This window comes from Ascaphus truei, unplaced genomic scaffold (assembly GCF_040206685.1).
Source record: "Ascaphus truei isolate aAscTru1 unplaced genomic scaffold, aAscTru1.hap1 HAP1_SCAFFOLD_980, whole genome shotgun sequence".
In the NCBI taxonomy this organism is placed as follows: domain Eukaryota; kingdom Metazoa; phylum Chordata; class Amphibia; order Anura; family Ascaphidae; genus Ascaphus; species Ascaphus truei.
In genome coordinates, this window is record NW_027457320.1 from 111,221 (window position 1) to 135,324 (window position 24,104).

Consider the following 24,104-nt stretch of genomic DNA (forward strand, 5'->3'; position numbering starts at 1 on the left):
ATAAAGTGGATCCGCACATGATCCCAGTTGCTCTGTCCTTGATTGAAGCACGTCAATTGGCAGAGTCTTTGATTGAGATATTCACTAGGGTAGGTTTCCCAAGTGAGATCCTGGCTGATCCGGGGGCACAGTGCATGTCCGAACTGCTCCAATGTCTCTTGGCAATGTGCGATCAAATCTCTCTGTACAACCCCCTACCATCCCCAAACGAATGGATTATGTGAGCGGTTCAATGGGACCTTAATGTCAATGTTGCAAGCATTTGTGGAAGCTGAAAGGGTGAGACTGACAAGCTCACTTACATCACCTGCTATTCGCGTATCTAGAGGTGCCAAAGGAGTTTACCATCCGTTCCCCCTTCAAACTCCTCTATGGGTGCCATGTCCGTGGACCACTCAATCTGTTTCATAAGGGCTGGGAGGGGGAGATACTTATGCTTTGGTGCTACATTACGTGGTGGGGCTCAGGGACCAGATAGAGGAACACATGGGGTTGGCACAGGCTAAACTTGAGGCAGCTCAGATCAGGCAATAGCGCTGGTATGATAGGAGTTTCCGTAGTAGAGAATTAATCCCAGGGCAGCAGGTGCTTGTTCTGAAGCCCACTTGGCAGAACAAGCTACTTGCCGCCTGGGCGGGCCCGTACACGGTTCACCGGCGGGTGCATGAGTGTAATTATGTGGTAAACCAGGATCCAGAGGCAGGTAGGCACATAACATACCATATCAATATGCTAAAGGAGTATCACAAGAGCGGGTCGGAGGTGTTTGCTATTTGTAGCCCGCTTCTGGGTGATCCGGCAAGCCAGGCTCTGCCTGATCTCCTGGGAGAAACCCGGCAGGGAGGCTTAGTGGAGCAGGTGGAGATGGGTCCCCAACTCGCGGTTCCCAAGCTGGTGCGAGAGATGCTAGAGCAGTACCAGGTAATGTTTACAGATAATCAGGGCATTACCCATCTAACCGATCACCCGGTCAACACCGGGGATCATTGGCCACTCCTCAAGAAGTGTAATGGATCTCTGCGGAGGTTAAGTGGAGCATTAAGGGGGAGGTTGAGGAGATGATGGCATTAGGGGTAATTTCTCGTGCTCAGTGTCCTTGGGCTTCCCCGGTATTCGTGGTGCCAAGGAGGGTGGGACCACTTGGTTCTGTGTAAAATAACGTCAGCTTAATACTCAGACCGTGGCAAATGCCTATCCTTTGTCCCACATGGATGAGCTCTTAGATGAGCTCATCGGGGCCAGGTATCTGGCCACCATGAATCTGTACAGATTCCATTGACCCAGCAGGCGTAGGAAAGGTCGGCTTTCAACATCCTTGGCTTGTAAGAATTTTTGGTCATGTCATTTGCGATGAAGAAAACGCCGGCCATGTTCTAGCGCCTTGTCAACCGGTTGCTGGAAGGGATTAAGGGCTATGTTAGGGCTTATCTGGACGACTTAACCATTTGTATTAATGACTGGGACACTCATCTGGTTAATGTAGCAGCAGTCCTAGATAGGATCAGGGAGGCTGGCCTGACACTAAAGCCATCCAAGTGCCAAGTCGGCATGGTGGGGTTATTGTACCGCAGCTACCGGGTAGGCCGGGGACATCTCAAGCCTGAGCCCACGAAAGTTGTGTCAATAGTGGACTGGCCAGTCCCCCACACTATAAAGCAGGTAATCACTTTTATAAGTACCACCTGCTACTATAGAGTGTTTTTGCCCCAGTATAGTGCCCTGGCTCAAGCCATGACTGATTTAACAAAGAAGATGCTGTTGGTGCTAGTTGCCTGGTCTCCTGAGTGTGGGCAGCGTTACAGGCTTTCAAAGATGCTCTAGCCAGTGCTCTGATCCTGGTGGTCCTCGATAACATCAAGCGATTCTTGGTGCAAAGGACGCGTAGGGTGGATTATTCTCTGGCAGAGACATTTTGGCTTCCTTCCCTGTTAGCCCTTCCACCTCCCTCCGTGGCCTTGGCTGTCTGAGCCCTTAGCACTTGCGTGCGTCCCTCCCCTGTTCCGGCTCACAGCGGTGACGTCATTGACTATCGCGAGACCTCTGGTCTGCGTGACTGTCCCAGTGAGTCCTTCGGCGGCACTGAGTTTGGGCGGCTTTCTACCCAAGAGCTGACCCGCGTTTGAGGACAGTTGTGGCGGCTGGTGGCGTGGAGCCACAGGAGTTGTGCTTACCAGCGGTGCAGAGTCTCTAGGCGGTCCAGCTGTATCATCCTCCCTCCAGGCCCCGGAGTGTTAAGTGTGATTGAGCTACAGGCGTATACATATCAGGAAACAAAAGAAAACAGCGCACAACGCCAAATAGTGAAGCAAATTCAACAATATATTATAGAATTAAAAAGGGGGTAATATATCTGCGTCATGAAAAAAGTTGGTAAAAGGCATGTAGTGTGTATCACACTGTTTACCACTCGGCAGCTGTTAGCTGTAGATTCAGGTGCTTGCTTCCCTCTGCTGCTGCAGCTCAGTTGATTCTGGGGCAGGACGTCAGTCTTTTCACTCCCAAGGGGATTTCCCTTCATGCAGCCAGGTTGAGCTGAGCCACCCCTGCGAAAAAATGCTGAGCCACCCCTGCGTTTACAGCTGCAGACGCCATTATCCCCAACACGGTTATGTGGCACTTATTATTTAATGTATAATTATCTCACTGTGGGAGTTGTGGTTTAATTTTTTATAAATTTTTTATCACTAAATTGATGGTATAGTCACTGCACTGTATATATTTATACATTTAAACTTTATAGGTAGTTAGGTAGTAGCGCACAGTTTTGTTTTTTGTGTATACATATCAGCATTGCTGTAAGTAGGGTCTCAATTTTAGCCCCACTGGATGCCATCACTTCATTAGTGGTTTCTGCCCAACAAGCACGTTTGTTGTTTTATATTTACTTTTTAATCATTGTATTAAACTGCTGTCTTATTTTGCATACTATATCAGTGATTTGTTGTTTGTATTTAGTTGCACTATGATCTTTTTTTTTTTCTTTTTTTCTCGTTCATGTTGTCTTCTTACATGTCTGTTTGTCTGAGATTACATTGAGGACACTTCCATGGAACTCATCCCAGCCTTTTGAATCGGACTATATTTGGTCAGATTTTTATTTCCTTTAGGCGCCGGTTTATCTGTTTTTACTGTGTTTTCTGGTTTGTGTCACCTATTTTTCCTGGCTGCCTTCACCTCAATATTTAGGGGTGTATGTATATTTATTAGTTGTCTAATTGTCACTAATTTTTTATTTTCATTGCATTAGCGCTGTTCCCACTGCCCTTCCCCTTAGGCTTTCAAAGATGCTCGAGCCAGTGCTCTGATCCTGGTTGTCCTCGATAACATCAAGCGATTTTTGGTGCAAACCAATGCTTCAACTTATGGCATCAGTGCTGTGCTAAGCCAGGTAGGTGAGGATTGCAGCGAGGATACGTTCACCTACCTAAGCTGCAAGCTGTTGCCTTGGGAGTTCACCTATGCCACAATCGAGAAAGAGGGTCTCAACAATGTGTGGGTTCTCAAGAAGTTATAGGTCATGTTTACGGGAAGCCTTTCACTGTGATCACTGATCGCAACCCCCTTAGCTTGTTGCAGCGGGTGTAAGGTGAAAATGGGAAGTTGGTGTGACCTCCAGGAGTTTAATTTTACCATTCAACACAAAAAAGTGCAATGAGCACAGCAACGCCAATAGTCATTCCCAGCATGATTATCCCAGCCCCGATAAACGGACTTCCAGGGTCTTCAGCCTTGGAGAGACACCTGATGGGGTAGCTTTCCCAGAGCCTTCATCTTAAAGGGGGATATTTGATGGTATGGGGAAGCCTACCTCACATAATAAAGATGAAGCCCGGCTGGATACCCCAAAACTTTGTGTAATAGCAACCTCGGTGAGGCTCGTTTGGCCTGTGTATAATGTATTTTGTGTAACCTCTTCCAGAAAAGAGCTAATCACTGTGTAATCTCTAGAAGGGGGAAAACGGTAGGAATTGGGAACAGGGATTGTATCGGTAAAAAAAAGGCACTTTTGTGCCCTGTAGTAGTACAGTATGTTCCCCATACATTTAGTAAGGCAGCCAGCACTGCCTTTTGTTTTGCTAGCATTTCGGAGAAAAGCTGCTTTGTGACAGAAGGTGGGGTCGGTGTGAGTATGAGGACAATGGTGAGCAGGGAAGGGATGGTAATCAGGTCCGGGGAAATGGTTCTCGTTGGTGCAAATACTTTTTTCACCTGAGAGGCTGAGGTGCCTACCCAGCGGGATGTATGGGGCTGGCTAGTTCAACCGTTGCCGGGTCTGAGTCCCATAGGCACAATTTCCATTGGCTATTTCAAATTTCCCACTCGCTAGACCCTCCCTACTCGAGGGGCGGTCAAGAGTGACTAAGCCGGCCCCCTCCTCTGATTTGTACAGCCGGACAAGACAACGTCCTCCGATTGGCTGGTTGCCCCTGCTCCATGAAAAGTATAGGAGCCCGAGAGCTATGTAAGGGGAGAAGCCGATCAGAGTACCAGACACGTTTTGAAGCTGATCGGACAGGCAACTGGCGGGATTTTAAATAGTGCTATTGGGACAATAGCACTGAGAAGGAGCTGTACAGGGCAAATCTACTGAAGCAGTCCCCTGCACCTAGTTGAGGCTAGATTCTTCTCCCTCAGACCCCAGTTGGCGAAGTGTGTTAAAAAATCTGGTCTCCCGTGACAGGCTTCTTCCCCAAGCTGCGTGGGAAAGATATGGAAGCCTATCAAGCAATGGTTTGGGAGGATGCTGGTGACTACCAGGTGGTAAAAGCACTGCTCTGGCCTCAGTATGAGATCACGCCCGAGACTTACTGGACCCAGTTTCATGCCATGCACAAGGGGTCCAAGGATTTGCACACTGACTCTGTGGCCCGGTCAGCCCATCATGCAAAGAGGTGAGTAACTGTGTGTTCAGTGAGTACCTTCAATGTATTCCTTAACCTAATCGTGAAGGAGCAATTTGTACTCAAACATTTCCCGGAGGTGAGTGAATGCATTATGGATGGCAAACCATCAATGGCTCAGCAAACTGCAAAGATTACGGATGAGTTCATGGCGGCTCGACTCCTATTCTGGCAACAACCCCAACCGAGTGTTCAAGTTCCTGGCCACCAACCTCCTCGGCACACATAAACCCCAAGGTCCGATGCATCTTTGTGGAGCTGCCCAGTGCCCCCTAGTTCCAGAACCCGACCACCAAGTTTACCCATAAGTGGCAATGCTTTGGTTTCAACAGGGCGTGCCACCCGAGGGTGGATTGCCCCACTGCACTTTGAACCGATCCACCTGCGATGGGAACCACAACCCAGCTCCTCATATAAACGCCAGGGTAAGTCACATTCCCATGCTCGAGCAATAGCAGGTGACCAACCATATCACCCAGGCAACCCAGGTCCCAGTCTCCGAGGCTGCCGAGATTGCTGCCTGTGCTGCAACACAAAGAGGAGCCACCATTGGGCTAGAGCAGATCATTGTGCGGTTGAAATATTTGTGCCCTTATACCATCAGCACTATGATGGTGGCCAGCCAGTTGGACCCTGGCACGGTCATAACTCTTGTCAAACCTGATATGTTTGGGCCAGAGCATCTGCCACCTGTCCGATGGTGCCCCTAAGTCCCTGCAGGTGGCCCGTGTTTTCATCGATTAGGGCATGGCCCAGAGCATCCGTAATGGCAGAGACCTCCCAGGCCATAACACCAACATGTTGTTGGGAACTGATTAGGGCAATTTTATGTGCCACTAATAGGGGTAGAGTGTGTCCGTCGAGTGTGCCCTATTGTGGGAGCGAAACATGTTAGTGTGTTTCTCTGGTTGCCAATAACTATGTTTTTACCACACCCTCTTCATCTGTTCCTGCTCGTGGTGCAACGCTATCCTTGGCTCTTTGCCAAATTTATTTCCCATTGTGGCTGTGACCTGCTGTCAGACTTGAGACCTTGCCACCTCTGACACTATGTTTGTTCAGGGTCCCAAGAATGAAACCATCACTCCCCGGACATTGGAGTTCATCCCTTGGATGTCCTGGAGGAGACCAGTAAAGTAAGCTGGGTGTAACCTGACCAAACTGACAACCCTATCCCTGCCAGTATGACTAGGGCCAATGAGCCAGAGCACAGTCGGCAGTTCCGCAATACCTTGCTGTCAGATCAGAGCTTAGACGGCATGTGGCAGCACGCTGCCCAACCGGTCATTGAGTCCAGATCCGATTGGCTTGTGAGTGCCGCCAGCTCCCATACAGGGAACAGAGCCCTGGGACTCCGGACTGACCATGGACGGGGGTATTAAAACATTTAATACGTAATGTGTTGGGGCTCAGAATAAACTGGTGCACGCTTTGTAGAGAGTATTTTCATTGCTGCCACATTTAGCTACAACTGATTGTGTGTTAAGTGCACAATTTTTTTTTCTATAATGAACAGGGACCTGAGACTCTGGTAAATAATTACATATTTTGCCTAAATTATCCAGTGATGTACGCACATAGATGGGATTGCAATTGAGTAATGGGTTAATATAAACATATTGAAAGTACTTTGTGCAGGAGAAAGGTGAGTTGGCTAGAGTAGCCGTGTGTATTAACCCTGGTTGCATATCACATGCTCACTTGTGTGCGGTCCGTGACAGAGAGTATATGGGCCACATGCTCACAGATGGACCGTACATGACATTGCTGTTCCTCAGATTTAAAAAAAAAATGACAAGGGACAGGATCTGTAATTTTTAGTTTAAAGCACAGAGTATATTAGTGGTACAAAAATAAATTCTGATTATCGTTCTTGCTCATAAAGGAATTAATTTGATAAATTGTACCTCCAAAAAACTTGTGCTGTTTATTTCGAAGACCAGATGCTGTAATTATGTGTTCTGCGTTTTGGTTATTGAATCTTTCTATACCATTATGCTATTTTATTTTCTAACATGTCAACATTAATTATATTATGACTTGATTTTGCATGTTCGAGGGCAATCTGTAAACAACGTTGGTTGAATATTTTTTTTTTAATTGTTCTTGCATCAATGTTACTCACTTGTCTTTAATGATACATTATATACATTTTCAGTATAATACACCTTCATGGCTTGCGAATTTGTGTCCGATATAAAAACAGGTTTTAGCCTTTACAAGCCAAGTAATGAAGATACCGATTTGTAACCCAACAGCGCCACCGTGTGGTAAATTGTTTCAAGAATAGACTCCTAATACTGTACCAACACGTTGCGCCTTTTGTATAATCACAAACAGAAACAAACACTACTTTACAGTGTATTAGCCATGCTACACTACTTTGTTTTAATTTATTTAGCGATGAACTAGAAACAGTTTTTTTGTTTAGCTTTATAGTTATGGTTCCAGCAAACTAAATGCACTTTAATCAGTTCATCAATTTTATGGGATTTTTTCCTTAAAATCATCATGTCGGTAATTAAAGTTCACCCCCAAGTTATATATACAGTAGGTGCCTTTATGGTATTAAATATTGATTTGCTTTCTGCAGTGTCGTATCAAACGCATTACTGTTTCTAATGACAGAACTGACACCTTCACATACATGGACTTAATTATACATTACTTTACAAATGTAGAGAACTATTATCATAAACAATTAAAGTGACTTAGAATGGAGATAGAAATATAATAAAAACATGTCCTGCAGGAAATGTGAAATACTATAACGCTTTTTTGATGCTGTGGGTGGCTCTGAAAAGAGCCTTTGTGTTGGGTATGTGGGGATCTCTGCTCCTGGTCTCGGGGGTGAAGCTCACTTGCTGCTCTTGGCCGGTTTGTGGCTCTCGGTTTTCTTGGGCAGTAGCACGGCCTGGATGTTGGGCAGGACACCCCCCTGAGCGATGGTGACCCCTCCGAGCAGCCTGTTCAGCTCCTCGTCGTTCCGCACAGCGAGCTGCAGGTGCCGGGGGATGATGCGGGACTTCTTATTGTCCCGGGCGGCGTTACCGGCCAACTCCAGGATCTCAGCGGTCAGATACTCCAGCACTGCGGCCAAATAGACCGGGGCTCCGGCCCCCACACGCTGAGCATAATTTCCCTTCCGAAGCAGCCTGTGCACACGGCCGACTGGGAACTGCAGCCCAGCCCGAGATGAGCGCGTCTTGGCCTTAGCGCGAGTTTTCCCGCCTTGTTTGCCTCTTCCAGACATCGTGTATCACTCAGACAGCAGCTCGGGTAACAGGAGAAGTGACAAACCCCGCCCCCTGTGCCCTTATTTATACACTCAGACAGCAGCCGAAACTCCTCTGTGATTGGTCAGTTTTGAAAACAGCCAATCAGTTCCATAATCCTGTAACCACCAATCATCTAATTTGAAAGAAAACTGAAGATGTCTTAAACGGTCACATGATAAAGTCAGCCAATAGAAGAACAGAATGCTGGGGCTGCTAGTTTGCATAGGACTCCTATAAATAGAGCTGCTGGGGGTTTAGGTGACATTGGAGATTATTGATTAATTGAGATCCTTACCGGAGACGATGTAGATGTAGATGGAGCCTTTCATTGAATTCATTCATTCATTGAACTGACCGGAGAGGCTGATGACTCCTCGAGTGGGTCACTTCCAATCACAGCGCCCGCCGCCGACACCACTTTCCGGAGTTTCAGTCGGGGATGTATTGACTGGCCCGTTTGGAGAGCCGCTGCTGCCACGTGGGGGAGAGCCGCCGCTGCCACGTGGGTCATTGCCCATCGCTTTGCTTTATAGCTTTATTGCACTGTATGCTGAGTTCTGGGTGCAGTACTGAGCCCAGAGCTGCGACTTGCTGTGACCCCCGACCTTGCCCCCCCCCCTGCCTAGTGCTGTGCCCCCCCCTGTTTAGTGCAGTGCCCCCCCCTGTGCTCTGTGCCCCCCCCCATGCTCTGTGCCCCCCCCAGTGCTCAGTGCCCCCCCCTGTGCGCTGTGCTGCGCCCCCCTGTGCTCTGTGCTGCGCCCCCCTGCGCTCTGTGTTGTGCCCCCCCGCGCTCTCTGCTGTGCCCCCCTGCGCTCTCTGCTGTGCCCCCCTGTGCTCTGTGCTCCCCCCTGCGCTCTGTGCTGTGCCCCCCCTGCGCTCTGTGCTGTGCCCCCCCTGCGCTCTGTGCTGTGCCCCCCCTGCGCTCTGTGCTGTGCCCCCCCTGCGCTCTGTGCTGTGCCCCCCCTGCGCTCTGTGCTGTGCCCCCCCTGCGCTCTGTGCTGTGCCCCCCCCTGCGCTCTGTGCTGTGCCCCCCCTGCGCTTGGTGCCGTGCCCCCCCTGCGCCGTGTGCTTTTGCTCCCTGCGTTGCGTGCTTTGGGCCGTGTGCTCACCGCCGTGCGTGTGTGTGGCTCTGATTTGGGCCATGTGCCCGCCGCCGTGCGGGTGCGTGGCTCTGATTTGGGCCGTGTGCCCGCCGCCGTGCGGGTGCGTGGCTCTGATTTGGGCTGTGTGCTCGCCGCCGTGTGTGTGTGTGGCTCTGACTTGTGCCGTGTGCTCGCCGCCATGCGTGTGGCTCTGATTTGTGCCGTGTGCCCGCCGCAGTGCGTGTGGCTCTGATTTGTGCCGTGTGCCCGCCGCCGTGCGGGTGCGTGGCTCTGGTCTGCGCCTTATTATGGCAGAGGCAAATGTGCCACCTATGGAGACTGCAATACATGATGCTGCAGAAGACATGGACTACACTTTAGTGAAGAAGAGAGGGCGAGCAAACTCTGATAGCTCCAATGGTTCTTCCCCTCCATCGGTAGCAAAGACAAAGATGCAGAAGCACAAGGAAGACCAAGGCATCAAAACATCAAACCGCTTCGAGCCACTTGCTGGTGCCGATGACTGCTCAGGGCCCAGGTGCAACGATGAAGAGACTGCACTCCCACCCAAAAAGATTCGCATACCACCGGTAATGGTTAGGAATATGAAGACCCACAAGGACCTTGTCGACATCCTCACCGAACACTGCACTTCCCCGTTTGAAGTTAAACCACGGGCGAACCACGCAAAGATCACTACCACAACTGTGGACGACTACCGGAGCTTGACGGACTGCTTTGCAAAGCAGGGCATAGAATACTACACCTTCCCACTGACGCGCCTAAAGCCCCAGAAATTTGTAATTCGCGGCTTACCAGCAAACGCCTCCGTGGGGGAGATTTCCCACGACCTCGCGGAACATGGACTTCCAGTCAAGAGCGTAGCCCAGTTGACATCCCCGGTGGACAAGACCAAGAAGTTCCCTTTGTTTATTGTCACATTGGCAGAAACCCCGGAGAGCCAGCCTGCAGATCTTACCAAGATTACCAAGCTTTGTAGCTGTGTGGTAACCACAGAAGCGCCAAAGGGCAGAAAAGGCCCAACCATGTGTTTCAACTGCCAACGGCTCGGGCATACCTCTGCATTCTGCCACCAGAAGCCACGCTGTGTGTGTTGTGGAGAGAACCACAACTCCAAGGAATGCCCACGAGATAGGAAGAAGGAGCCGGCGACATGTGCAAACTGCAAAGGCCCACACCCGGCAAGCTACCGTGGTTGCCCGTACCTCACAAAAGCAAAGCAAGAGGAACGGGAAAAGCGGACACCCCACCTGATGGAGCAGGCACCAAGGAAGACACCCACTACTCAATACCAGCTTCCCCGCCTGGCGCCGGAGAGACAGAGGACCACAGAACACCTGATCCCAGACCAAGGCACGGCATCCACCCAGAGGATGCAAAACCCAGACGGACAGACCTACGCGGAAACTCTCAGGACACCATCCACCAACCCCGTTGAGGCGGCCAACCCGGACCCCGCAGGCGGAACCGCAAGCCCAACAAACTGGCTAGAGATCATCCTTAAAATAGCGAGCGCTATTGCGAGAATGGATATTCACCCCATTGTGACAATGATAGCGAATCTCATCCCGGCCCTTCTCAGGAGCACAGAAACTAACCACCATGGCAGCAACATCTAAACGCAGTTCTGTCATCGTGATGTGGAATGCAAATGGTATCAGCAAGAAGACAGATGAACTCCTTCACCTGATGGAATCGAGGAATGTATGCGCAGCTCTGCTCTCGGAGACCCACCTTCAAGGAAACCAAAAACTAAGCCTGGCGAACCACAGGGTATACCGTACCGACCGGGCAACAGGAGCCAGAGGTGGTGGGACGGCTGTGATTGTTAACACACGGGTCAGCCATAATGAGATTGCACTACCACCCCTCCGGAGTATTGAAGCCACTGGAGTACAGGTAAAGACTGCAACAGGACCACTGCGACTAATTGCCACCTACTGCCCCCCTAAGGTGAAGCTACATTTGGGAGACTTGGAAGCTCTGCTGGACTCCACTGTCCCAACCATCATCGGGGGAGACCTAAATGCCAAACACCGGTGCTGGAACTCAAGGACAGCAAACTCCAGAGGACAAGCTCTTCTTGCTTACTCAAAGGAGAGTGACTTTGTAGTGGCTGGCCCTACAGAACCCACCCACTACCCAGGCACTGCAAGCCACACACCGGATGTCCTGGACATTGTCTTACTGAAGAACGTGAAACATTCTGTCCAGTTGGAAACGCTGGCGGAACTGACCTCAGACCACAACCCAGTTACCATTACTGTTGGCGACGAGATGGAAACCCACCAGCAAACACCCAGGTACAACTTCACCAGGGCGAACTGGAGCCTGTACAAAGAAGAGTTGAGCAACATCACAAACCCCCGCCCCTTGGACACCAACGGAGACATTGATGATGCTGTTAACACCTTTACTACCGCAGTCCAACATGCAATAGAGCACAGCGTCCCGAAACAGATGCCCAAACGCTGCTCCATCTACGACCTACCGAGCGGGATCAAGCAAGCGATTGCTGAGAAAAACAGGGCCCGACGCCAGTGGCAGAAGTTCCGCACACCTGACCTTCTGGTAAAGTACAACTCACTTGCCAGACTACTGCGACAGCAAATCAGCCAACACCGGGGGGAGAGGTGGGAGGCCGCAGCAGCCAAGCTGAAGGAATCCGACAACTCTGTTTGGAGAATGACCCGATGCCTGACCGGGAAGAAGGAGCCTAATCCACCTATCCAGGGCCAGACCCACCTGGCATGTAGCAACAAGGACAAGGCAGAGGTTCTCGCTGACACACTGGAGACAACTTTTAGGCCTAACCAAGCCAGCAAAATAGCACGGGAAGTTGAGCAAGGAGTTAACAGGCATCTTACCGAGCACCTACCAGAGACCGAAGCGGAAACCCTTGAAGGATGCACCAGGACTGAGATAACGCAACTTGCAGAAAAGCTGGCAAATGGCAAAGCACCAGGAAGTGACGGAATTACCAACCTGGCCATCAAGAAGCTTCCGCCGGCAGCCATGGAATGCCTCACAGAAATCTTCAATGCATGCATGCGGCTCCAGCACTTTCCTCAATCCTGGAAGGAAGCCAAGGTCATTGTATTTCCAAAGCCTGGAAAACCACTGAGGGATCCTGCAAACTACCGTCCGATAAGCCTGCTCTCTGGACTGTCGAAACTCCTGGAGAAAGTTATTCTTACGCGCCTCCGCCACTTTGCCTCTGGTAAAAACATTCTACTAAAGGAGCAATTTGGATTCCGGAAGGACCACTCAACCAACCATCAGCTGCTGCGAGTCGTTGACATAATAAGCCATGGATTCAACATCCACAAATCAACTGGAGTTGTCTTCTTGGACGTGGCCAAAGCGTTTGACAGAGTTTGGCATGAAGGACTACTGCACAAAATGATCAACCTGAAATTCCCAAACTACCTGATTAAGCTGACTGCAAGCTACTTGCGGGAGCGCACATTCCACGTGGCTGTGCGGGAAGAGCTCTCAACAACACGCCCCATCCGCGCTGGCGTGCCACAGGGATCAGTCCTGGGACCTTTCCTTTTCAACCTCTTCATGAATGACATCCCCACAGACCTCCACAAGACTCAACTGGCACTCTACGCAGACGATGTGGCAGTCATCTCCCAGTCCTTCAGAGAGAAAGAAGTAGCTAAGAACATCCAGAAAGCACTAGACATGCTATCAACATGGTACAGCGACTGGCAAGTAGGACTGAACTCCAGCAAGACTACAGCTACACTGTTTACCAAAAAGAGGATCAAGGCACACCCGCCAATCACCCTCAACGGAGAGGCTGTCAAATGGGAGCCAAACAGCTCTTACCTAGGTGTAATCCTAGATAGCAAACTAAGCTGGAGAAACCACATTGAGAAGATTCAACAGAAGGCAATAACCAAGCTGGCAGCACTGTACCCTCTGCTGAAGACAAGGACCATGCCCATCAAGAGCAAAGTCAATGTGATCAAGGCGATCATTAGACCCACAATGACATACGCCTCCCCGGTGTGGAGTGGTTGCCACCAACATCAAAGATCATCTCTCCAAAAATTACAGAACAAGGCGCTGCGGATTGCGTCCAACGCTCCACTTCCTACAAGAATAGCAGACCTTCATAGGGATCTGGGTATCGAGATGTTAGATGAACATCTAAAGAAGCTCAACAAGAAATTCTACAAGGAACTGGACCAGAACTCAAACCCGCTGATCAAGAAGCTTGCTGCGATCTCTGCAAACCCATTTGACCGCTACCCACGACCCATCACAGCGCTGAACCTGTGAAACCAACTCAACTGTGGCAAGTAACACAGATCAAGAAGCTTCCTAAAGAGTGCGACAATACACTCAACAAGAGAACTTGGAGTAATGAGGCTCAAGCCTCGGTATCCAATATCACCACTGACAGATTTAATCTGTCAGTCAGAACAGAACGGTCAGTAGGTGACATTGTTTCTCTGCTGTTTGGAGAGGAAGCATCGCCCGACATGCCTGAACCAGCCAAGTCTGCGCCAGCGGCCAAGAAGGGCTCTAAGAAAGCGGTGACCAAGACCCAGAAGAAGGATGGGAAGAAGCGTAGGAAGAGCAGGAAGGAAAGTTACGCGATCTACGTGTACAAAGTGCTGAAGCAGGTTCACCCTGACACCGGCATCTCCTCCAAGGCCATGGGCATCATGAACTCCTTTGTGAATGATATCTTCGAGCGCATCGCAGGGGAATCGTCCCGTCTGGCTCATTACAACAAGCGCTCGACCATCACTTCCCGGGAGATCCAGACCGCTGTGCGCCTGCTGCTGCCGGGAGAGCTGGCCAAGCACGCCGTGTCCGAGGGCACCAAGGCGGTCACCAAGTACACCAGCGCCAAGTAACCCCGATCTCATCACTGACCCACAAACACAAAGGCTCTTCTAAGAGCCATCCACTTTATCACTATAAGAGATATGCTCATATGTCATCTGTGCTCGGGATAAACGGGAAGTGTTCTATTATACATTGCACTTTCTCAGTTATTTGCTTTTGTAGCTATTATATATTATAAAGTATCTTATGTGATGTATTTTTAGCTCTTTCTGGCTTCCTACCCAGCCACGTGTTTGCTGCACTTGTGTTGTTTTGTTAGTAAGAGGCGGGAGAACCGCAGACAAAGTGACAATCGCCGAGAATCCCCTTCAGATAATCTGCAGTTCACACACATCCCACAGGGTGGCGCTGCTGTGTTAGTAATGGAGTTCGTGCTCGGGAAGTGGGATTTGGGGTTAATAACCTGCGATTATTTTCCCTCATTTACTTTTTTTGAGCCTCACTAAAATACAGATTATATGTGCACGTGTCAGAATAAGTGTGCATGAAATGATGCCCTCACACCCGCATGGTATATACCGCATCTGATCGGGGGAAAGTCCTAGTGCAGTTTGGGATTAGTAACAGACCATGCAATCCGTGTTTGCCACATGCGTTAGATACGAGCACATTCATTTGCATTATCAAAATTGGCCTTTTATAGTTTGTCGCACATTTTTTATTCCATTTACATAAATGTAACAAGTGATATTTCTCATTGTCCTGTTGGGTTGGACATTAATTTAGAAATCGGTCAAATCTGCATTAAATAGGCTGGGATGTTACATTAAAGGCTTCTATTGTCACCTTGTTCAATCTGTTATCAGGGATTGCACCTTTTTAGTATAAAAACAAGGCTGAGCAACATGTGTTTCCTCAGATTTCAGTAGCAGTTGATGTGGTTTTGTGATAACTTGTCAGAACTCTAAATCGCAAATATTTATCACGTCCTGTTTTTTTTAATCCTAAAACCACACAAAAAAAAAAAGCAACACAAATATACAGAGAAGGTAAAAAGGGCCAAAGGATTTAATATCTGCCATTCACACACACACCACACGGTGGCGGTATTGCATTGGCACTAACGTGTATCCCGGAGACCTGGATTTCTCACATGATCTGAATCAGGTTTCACCCCCAGATAGTTCTGTGACACACTGCACGTTGTGTGGCTTCCCTTAATAGAATTGGTGTGAATTAAGTCCAAATCAATAGGACTCTGACATTGCTGCATCATTCTTGATACATTTAGGTTTAATCCCTTGAATAGCCCATAATGTAATGAAAAACATTGAGTAAAATCCTGAATTTGCAAAATGATCACTGAGCAAAACACACAAATACATGTACAGGTGCTGAGACTGCCAGAGATGCCACATTCCCCATAACATCTATAGAGGGAGAAAGGCAGCAAAACACAAATGTATAACTCGCATTAATAAGAAACACTTGGGCTGTTCCTTCACTATCCCAACATCACTTGTGAAACTTTTACATCTATTCAATTACTGTCTCTATTCTAAATCCAAGCTCCGTAATATTCATTCAAAGATCCCATGTTATTCCAGTCACATTGTTTTGCACAGTTTGGTTGCCTCATTCCTCTGCCCTTAGTTATCATTACACTCAATGGGATCTGCCCAAAGTAATCATGGCCGCCGAGTGCATCGTCTATCATCTCTATGGTGACCGAGACTCTTGTTAATGGGCATGCGCAGTAAGGTCTCCATTGCAATACATTACTATGCATGTCCCTGACTCCCAGCTTCACTTCCCCGGAACTACATCTCCCGTGATCCCCCGCGCACCGGGCTTTAGTTCGGAGGCTGCACGGTGGGTGAATGTGGTTCATGTAATAAGACGGAGGAGCAAGAGGAGAAGCAGCGACGGCCATGTACCTAGCGCTGTGCGGAGGGGGTGGGAGGAGGTGGGGTAAGGGCTCTGTGATAGCTTTCTATGTGACCTCATAGTTTAATGTCATCCATCATTGTCAGGAGGATAATGATTTCTCTGCTAATTAGTCTCCACAAATCCCCCACTGTAAGGTGATCCTGGTTAGGCAGCTTATCCCATCATCGTCACTACAGACACATAATGGTGAGATGGAGAAGTGAATGGACTCATTATACAAATCTGTTATCTGAGATGTAGGTTTTGCCTTTTTATTTATATTTATTTTTATTTATATATTACATTTTATTTTTAATTCCTCAATGTTTCCTCTTATGGAGAAACATTGACATAACATCGTATTTGAAACCTCTTAGAAAACTCTTATTTTTATAGGAGCTGTTTATCCTTAATCACAGCAACATTGGGGAGTAGCACAACCATAAACTAGGAACCTGTGGGTGTGCAAAATATCTCCCCCTCCCCACCCCAAAATAGTGGGTTTTAAAAACTCCCAATAACACGTTTCTATTTAATTTTCCATTGTCTAGGAAACGTAACCTTGAGAAACGAGATGCCAACGGTCTACTGTGCATGCAAAGCCCAGGAGAGAAACAGACGCACTCCCAGGAAAAGATCCGGCCCTCATCTCACAGCTGGTCCTGGGGAGGTGAATATTATTTGCAGGTTGTGATATCAGTCACAGGAGACAAGGACACTTAACATCGGGAACACACACACACACACACACACACACATTTTGAATGAGGTCGACAGACGGCGCTACCCACAGTTTGGGCACAAATACACCCAAACAGGGAATCCTTTCTCAACTAGGTGCCAGGCGCCGCTTCCAAGGCTAACCCGGGAGGTTTCCACGCTCCGTCCGCTGTGGGTAGCGCAGTAATCCAGGGATGATATTTGCACTATAGCAAGTTCAAATCGCCTGCTCGCCTCCACTTACACGCCTCACTTTGGTTTATCTCCGGCACAAACCTCGGATGGCATAGTAATGAGAAATTGGCAGCTCATTACAGGGTATATTTCACAGAACATGTATATGCATTTAGCATAGGGACCTGCTATTGAGACTTACCTTGAAGTTGGTTACCAAGCTTGGCATAATTTGATCAAAGGATGTAATCAAAAGTCTCCTTTGTCTTCTAGATTTAGTTTTCACTATGTATATTTATTTCCCCATTTATTGCTACCCAATGATTGAAGTGCAGGGAGTAACTTTCTGTCTTTACATAGGTTACCTGTCTTAATAGCAAAGCATGGAAGACGGGGTGCTGACTAATCACCGAGCAGAGGCTCGTCTGATCGGCCAATCCGGGACACAGCAGGTGACTGTGCCCCTAAGACACCCCACAGAGGTGGGTTTGAAGAGGTGTGGGAAATTCAAACTGACAAATAGAAATTGTACCTACGGGGCTTATACCCAGCAACGGTTCCCCAAGACAACCCAATTTATCCCTCAGAGATAGGCGCCTCAGAATCTGGACTGAACAATAGCGCCACTCGGTGAGACATTGTTCCCCAGACCTGAGTCAACGCTCCTCCCCACTCCTAACAATGGCTGGGGCACTTCCCCACCCACATTCCTGATAGCAGAACCCTATCTCTGTGTGTGCAGGCTCGCTGAGTGATTACCAGCCCTGCACACATGGGCAGCAGCAAAACATACTCATTCTAATCAGGGAGGTACATAAACCCAATCACATTATTCTCTGGGATACTGGGTTAACCCCCTGAGGATCCCTTAAGATAGGTAGGGACAATGGGTTAACCTTTATTAATATGATCCCCATTGGCCCATCTTTTAATCATTGTCTTATAATCAGAAATTAGCAATTACACCAGACAGAATAAGGCACAGGGGAGAGGAATATACACTGGCGATACTTGTGCTATGCTAAAACAATGATGTGGTAAATTATGGTACAATGCACAGTTATGAAAAGTTTAAGCTATCATTACATATCCTTATAGGAAATGTAGGATTATGTTGCAAAGTTACCACACTTCTTCATGCCTCAGAAATCTAAAAAAAAACTATAGGAGGTGCATAGAAACTACAATAATAAGCAGGATAGTGGTATAATTGGAAGTATGTCTCCCTGAATGCCCTTCAACAAACAAATATAAGTCTCACCTAATGCACAATTACAATGTTGTTTTGGTTCAGTCTCCATAATAGGCCATAGGGGACTTTCGGTGCCAAGTAATCCGCCCCACTTGTTGAAGTATCTTGAGCTGTTCTGAGTTCAAAAAGTATTTGTCTGCATTATAACAGTTGTGATCAAGCTCTTGGAATGTCCATACCCCTTGGACGTATTGTCGTCTCTCTGACAGGGTAATGAAGCTTGTATGTAATATAACACATTCATTGTAAATGGCATTTATAATTGAAGGTGTGCTGCTGAAGATTACACGGTCTACCGGCAATACTCAACCTCCATTGTGGAAGTCAACAAGCAGTACCAGTGCTACTACAAATAGGGGTCCGCAGCTCTCGCCAGCCAGGAATCAATTGGTTGCCAAATCGGCATTGCAGGGTGTCTGTGAGTATGCCTCAATACAACTGTATCTGTATGATGTGCATCTGTAACGTAGTTGGCTGACCACTGGGATATGGAAATCTATGCCACACTTTACTTGCTGCATTGCACATAAACCTTATTTACCTCTGTCTGAGAGACGACACCCAGTTGTGGATATTGCAAGAGCTTGATGAGGACGTGTTTTCTGCATATGCATTGTCATGACCCGCTTGCAGATCACACCATTTCTAGGGATCCTAGGGGGACGAGTTATTAGGAACAGGTAATAGTACAGACCTAGCCCAATAGAAATTAAAAGGGGAAAACATAGAACATAAACTCTTACTAGAGTTCATGATGTCGCTTAAGCTTGCTTATCCTGTGGTTAAGTTCTTGCAGACTGTGAGGCCTCTGGAACTAAGAAAGGTTTGGGTGAGGACCTCCAGCAGCTGGAGCATGTTGCTTCAAAACAGTCAACAAACGGTTCCACCGGACGCAGAGTTTCTCTGAATCTCTGGAAGTCTTTCTGGGCTTATATAGGTTTGGTTCTCATACAAAACCATGGAGAGGGGGCGGCTAGGCCATTCAGCATTGTCTCTTTAATCAGCTGTCCAATCCGGAGAGTGTTTGAAGCTGAGATGGACCATGCACACACATGATTTTGGCCAGTGTTCAACAAATGCAACCCCCGATCGCCCGGAGGAGTGCATTTAACCCCCTGTAGAGTGCCGTTGCTGTGCTGTGGCTCATTTCAGGATGCCGGGACACGATCAAGCGGGTCACCTAGCAACGCGGGACGCCGGAAGGATAGCCCAGCCGAAGACATCCCTTGGAGGCACTGCAGTGACGCTACACCACACACCAACGCAGGCGCATACAGGCACGCCCTCCCGCACTAAGGATCTCCTAGCAACTGCCGGGACCAGAGGCCTGGAGATCGGAGGAAGTGCTGCTCGTGTTGCTTCTGTTTCCGTGTGTATATTGGGTGAGGCGGACGGTGGGAGCCCCCCAGGCTGGATTTCCTCACTCATGGCAGGTAAGAGAGTGGGGGGGGGAGAGAGATGCAGCATACCACTCCAGTGAGCCGGCTTCAGACATAAGAGCATCCATCCGGTCACTGCTGTATTTCATCTCCTGTCGGCACCGCTGATAAGAGGGAGAGAGAGGAATTTGAGAGGGCGGACACTCGCTCTCGCGTAGGGGAGGGGTTTGGTGTCTGTGTGTGTGTGTAAGTGGCAGAGAGAGAGTGTGGTTGTGTGTGAGGAGGGAGAGGGAGATGCAGCATACCAGAGTGGAGTGTGTAAGTGGGAGTGTGTGTGTGTAAGTGGGGGTGTGTGTGTGTAAGTTGAAGTCTCGCCCTCTGTCCCGCCCTCTGTCTCGCCCTCGCGTGAATACTAGGGGATAGGGTATAATGGTAGCACGGTATATGGGTAACAGTTTCACACAGGGGTGTGGGGGTTAGTGGGCATCTCTCAGCCTGTGGCAGGTGCTGACATAGTGTGCAGCCAGTTCTGCTGTGGTTTCATCTTCTCCCAGGAGGATCGCTATTTTTTGGTTCTCCTCTATATTATTAAAGTTCTGGATAAGTGCAATGAGTTTCTCTAGGTGGGCACTCCTCATTTCAGAGTATTGTGTGCAACGCAACAGGAAGTGTGTTTCATCTTCTACCTCTCCTAGCTCACATCTTTGGCACAGTCTCATCTCCAGGGGCTTCCAGTTGTGTCTGTGTCTGCCTGTTTCTATTTCTAGGCTGTGGGCACTTATTCTGTACTGGCCCAGGGTCTGTCTCTGCTTTGGGTCTTTTACCTTCAGTAGGTAGGGTACCAGAGTGTATTCTCTCTGTAGGCTGTGGTAGGTTTCCAGCTTCTTTGAGCGCTGGATTTCATTGTCCCACCTAGTCACATACTGCTTCTTCATTTCGTTGGCGATTGAGTTGATTTGTTTTTTCGGCAGGTTGTTGATCTGTGTGGGGTTTTGTCCTTGGAGTGAGAGGACAAGTTATTTGATGGCACAGGGTTTAGTGAGGAGGTCCTGGCTTCTCATTGCTCTGTAGCAGTAAGACTGTGGATGGCTGGTGTTTAGGTGGGCCCAGCATGTCAGTGCTCTCTTCTGTCCAGTGAGCAGTAGAGGAAAGCGGCCCAGCTCAGCCTGGCATGCATTGTTTGATGTACTCCTGTGTACTTGGAGAAGGTGTTTGCAGAATTCCAGATGCAGTATTTCTGTTGGGCTGGTATCCCATTTTGTGGAGTCTGGGAATGTTACAGGGCCGAACACCTCGCTGCCATACAGAAGGATGGGTGTGATGATGCTGTTGAATATTTTCATCCAGATTCGTATTGGTGGTTTGAGGTGGTACATCTGTTTCCCTATTGTGTAGAATGCTCTGCGGGCCTTCTCCTTCAGTGTATTTATGGGCAGGCTGAATTTCCCTGATGAGCTGATTGTTAGACCTAGGTATGTGTAACTCGCTGTCTGTTCCAGTGCATTGTCGTCCAGTGTGAATTGCGATATGGTTGGATGTTTTTTATATTTTTTCTGGAATACCATTATTCTGTTTTTTTCTAGGTTCACAGAGTGCCCAGGTCTGGCTGAATTTTTCTAGTATTGCCAGTTTCTGTTGGAGGCCTTGTTCTGTTTGAGACAGCAGGAGCAGGTCGTCTGTGTATAGAAGAGACTTAATCTCAGTTCCAGCCAAGTTGAGCCCAGGTGCTGAGGAGGATACTAGGGCTGCTGTGAGCTCATTGATGTAAATGTTAAAAAGTGTGGGACTCAGACTGCAGCCCTGTCTAACTCCACGGCCTTGATGGAAGAAGTCTGTCCTTTAGTTATTAACTTTCACGCAGCCTTTGTTTTCAGAGTACATACTTTTGATTGTGTCGTATGTTCTCCCCCCTATTCCGCTCTCTAGTATTTTCAGCAATAGGCCTGCTGCCAGATGGAGTCAAAGGCTTTTTTGAAGTCCACAAAGCAAGCAAAGATTTTGCCCTTGTTGGTGTTGTGGACGTGCTTATTAATCAGGCTGTGTAGGGTATAGATGTGATCCGTGGTGCGGTGGTTTGGCAGGACGCCTGTCTGGCTCTTACTCAGTACACTGCTCTGTCAGGAAGGTGAGGATTCTGCTGTTCAAGATGCTGTTGAACAGTTTCCCCAGGGTGCTGCTGACACAGATTCCTCTGTAATTGGATGGGTCCAGCCTGTCTCCTTTCTTGTGCATAGGGGTTATCAGTCCTTCGTTCCATAGTTCAGGGAAGTAGCCAGTAGTGAGGACCAGGTTGAACATTTTCAGTATTGCTTCTTGTATAGAAGGATTGCTATACTTCAGCATCTCTTGTAGAATGCCATCTGGTCCGCAGGCTTTCTTGGTTTTTATTAGTTTTCTTTTTTCTTTTTTTTCCTGGATTGTGATTGCTATGTCCAGAGGGTTTTGGTTATCTTTTATAGTGTTCTCCAGTGATGTTTGTTTGGTGAGTATTTGTTTTTGTTCTTGTGTCAGGTTTTCTTCTGGGATTTCTTGGTAAAGGTCCTTGAAGTAGTTTTTCCAGATGTTGCCATTCTGAATGGCCAGGTGTCTGTTATTCTGCTTTGTATCCAGATGTTTCCAGGTGTAATCCTGCTTCCTATCGCTTGGCAAGCTGTTACTCTGTGCTGTGTTACCTGCTGACTCACAGGGCCTGAGTCTCTGCCACGGAGAGCCCGGGGTGCATACAATATGTATGTATGTATGTATGTATGTATGTATGTATGTTCAGTGCAGCGCCTCCACCTGCGACAGATCCTGCCAAAGGGGGAGTTAGTCTTCGCAGGACCTCTATACAAGAATTTCTCTCACACGACCATGTTATAAAACCAATCTTGTTTACTGATAAATCAACCTTACGATACATTGCATGCCATGACATTCCAATCCGCTGGTACACAACATTTAACACACCACGGAGGACGTCCACAATTATGCGCCTCGGCGGACGCCAACAATAACTTGCGCCTCGGCGGACGCCAACAATAACTTTCCCCCAATCCCACCACCGGGTGTTCCCACCCCGTGTCCAAATACGTTAATCAGTTCTCTTGCTTCCAACGGCCGTGTGTATGTGTATGGGTGACTGCGCAGCCACTAGGTCTTAGGTGATTGAAAGGGTAGAGTTGGTGCACTTGATGAAATACCTGCCGAGCACTCCGGTGCTCGGAACTGCTACGGTTCTTCAAAAAGAGTCTCTGGGGATTCCACGCTGCGATATGGGGCGCTTCTCCCCGACAAGATAGTCCCGAACACAGCAGTAGTTTTAGGGGGGGTAAATCCCTTACTAAGGGTGTCCCTAGCTCCGCTTGTCTCTACGGTGACTCAGGGCTAACTGGGCCGGGGCATCTTGACTGCGCCTGGGGGGGGTACAACCTCCCAGCGCAGTGTCTCCGTCTCCTCGTCTCTCCACGATGCTCTAACTCCACGTGCACGCAACCACTGCCTATATCTCTGGCAACTCCTCCGCCCATAGGCTAAACGCGCTCACCTGACCCTCCCCGTGGGGGCTGCTGGGTCAAGGGACTGCTCCTTTCCCGCCAATATGTATCCTCCTCCTTCGCGGGCTTCTGCAACTACTCCGTGCAAGCGCAACCTCTCATTACTCGGGGTGAATCAAGGGTCACGGCTACACAGGTTTGCCAGAAAGTATTTTCATCTAATGCTTCTTCAATTCTTTCTAATTTTTTGGCAATGTGGTTGTGTTTTTTCTTCCTTAGGGAGTGCCTGTAGTGCTTCAGGTGTTGGTGGTACCTCATTCGTAGTTCTGTATGGTTTGGGTCTCTGTGTTTTTGGTTTGATATTGTTCGCAGGCTTTTTCTAAGGGTGTTGCATTCCTTATCGAACCATTTTTCTTTGATTTTGTCATTTGTCTGTTAGGGAAAGTTTTTTTTTTCAGGTTTGATATTTTTGTTATTAGATGGAATATTTTGCTGAGATTTCTTACTGCCAGGTTTATACTGTTTGTTCTGCTCCCTGCCGCACCCTGCCCCCCTCTGCTGCACCCTGGCCCCCCTCTGCCGCACCCTGCCCCCCTCTGCCGCACCCTGCCCCCCTCTGCCGCACCCTGCCCCCCTCTGCCGCACCATGCCCCCCTCTGCCGCACCCTGCCCCCTCTGCCGCACCCTGCCCCCTCTGCCGCACCCTGCCCCCCTCTGCCGCACCCTGCCCCCCTCTGCCGCACCCTGCCCCCCTCTGCCGCACCCTGCCCCCCTCTGCCGCACCCTGCCCCCCTCTGCCGCACCCTGCCCCCCTCTGCCGCACCCTGCCCCCCCTCTGCCGCACCCTGCCCCCCTCTGCCGCACCCTGCCCCCCTCTGCCGCACCCTGCCCCCCTCTGCCGCACCCTGCCCCCCCTCTGCCGCACCCTGCCCCCCTCTGCCGCACCCTGCCCCCTCTGCCGCACCCTGCCCCCCTCTGCCGCACCCTGCCCCCCTCTGCCGCACCCTGCCCCCCTCTGCCGCACCCTGCCCCCCTCTGCCGCACCCTGCCCGCCTCTGCCGCACCCTGCCCCCCTCTGCCGCA

At 49.1% G+C, this 24,104-nt stretch overlaps 1 protein-coding gene across 1 annotated transcript; it reads right to left on the reverse strand.

Annotated features, from left to right (window-relative positions):
• Positions 1-7,758: 7,758 nt before the first annotated feature.
• LOC142486765 (histone H2A type 1-like) lies at positions 7,759-8,154 on the reverse strand. Its single transcript, XM_075585225.1, has one exon. The coding sequence runs from the start codon at positions 8,152-8,154 to the stop codon at positions 7,759-7,761; it is 396 nt and encodes a 131-aa protein (XP_075441340.1).
• Positions 8,155-24,104: the final 15,950 nt, after the last annotated feature.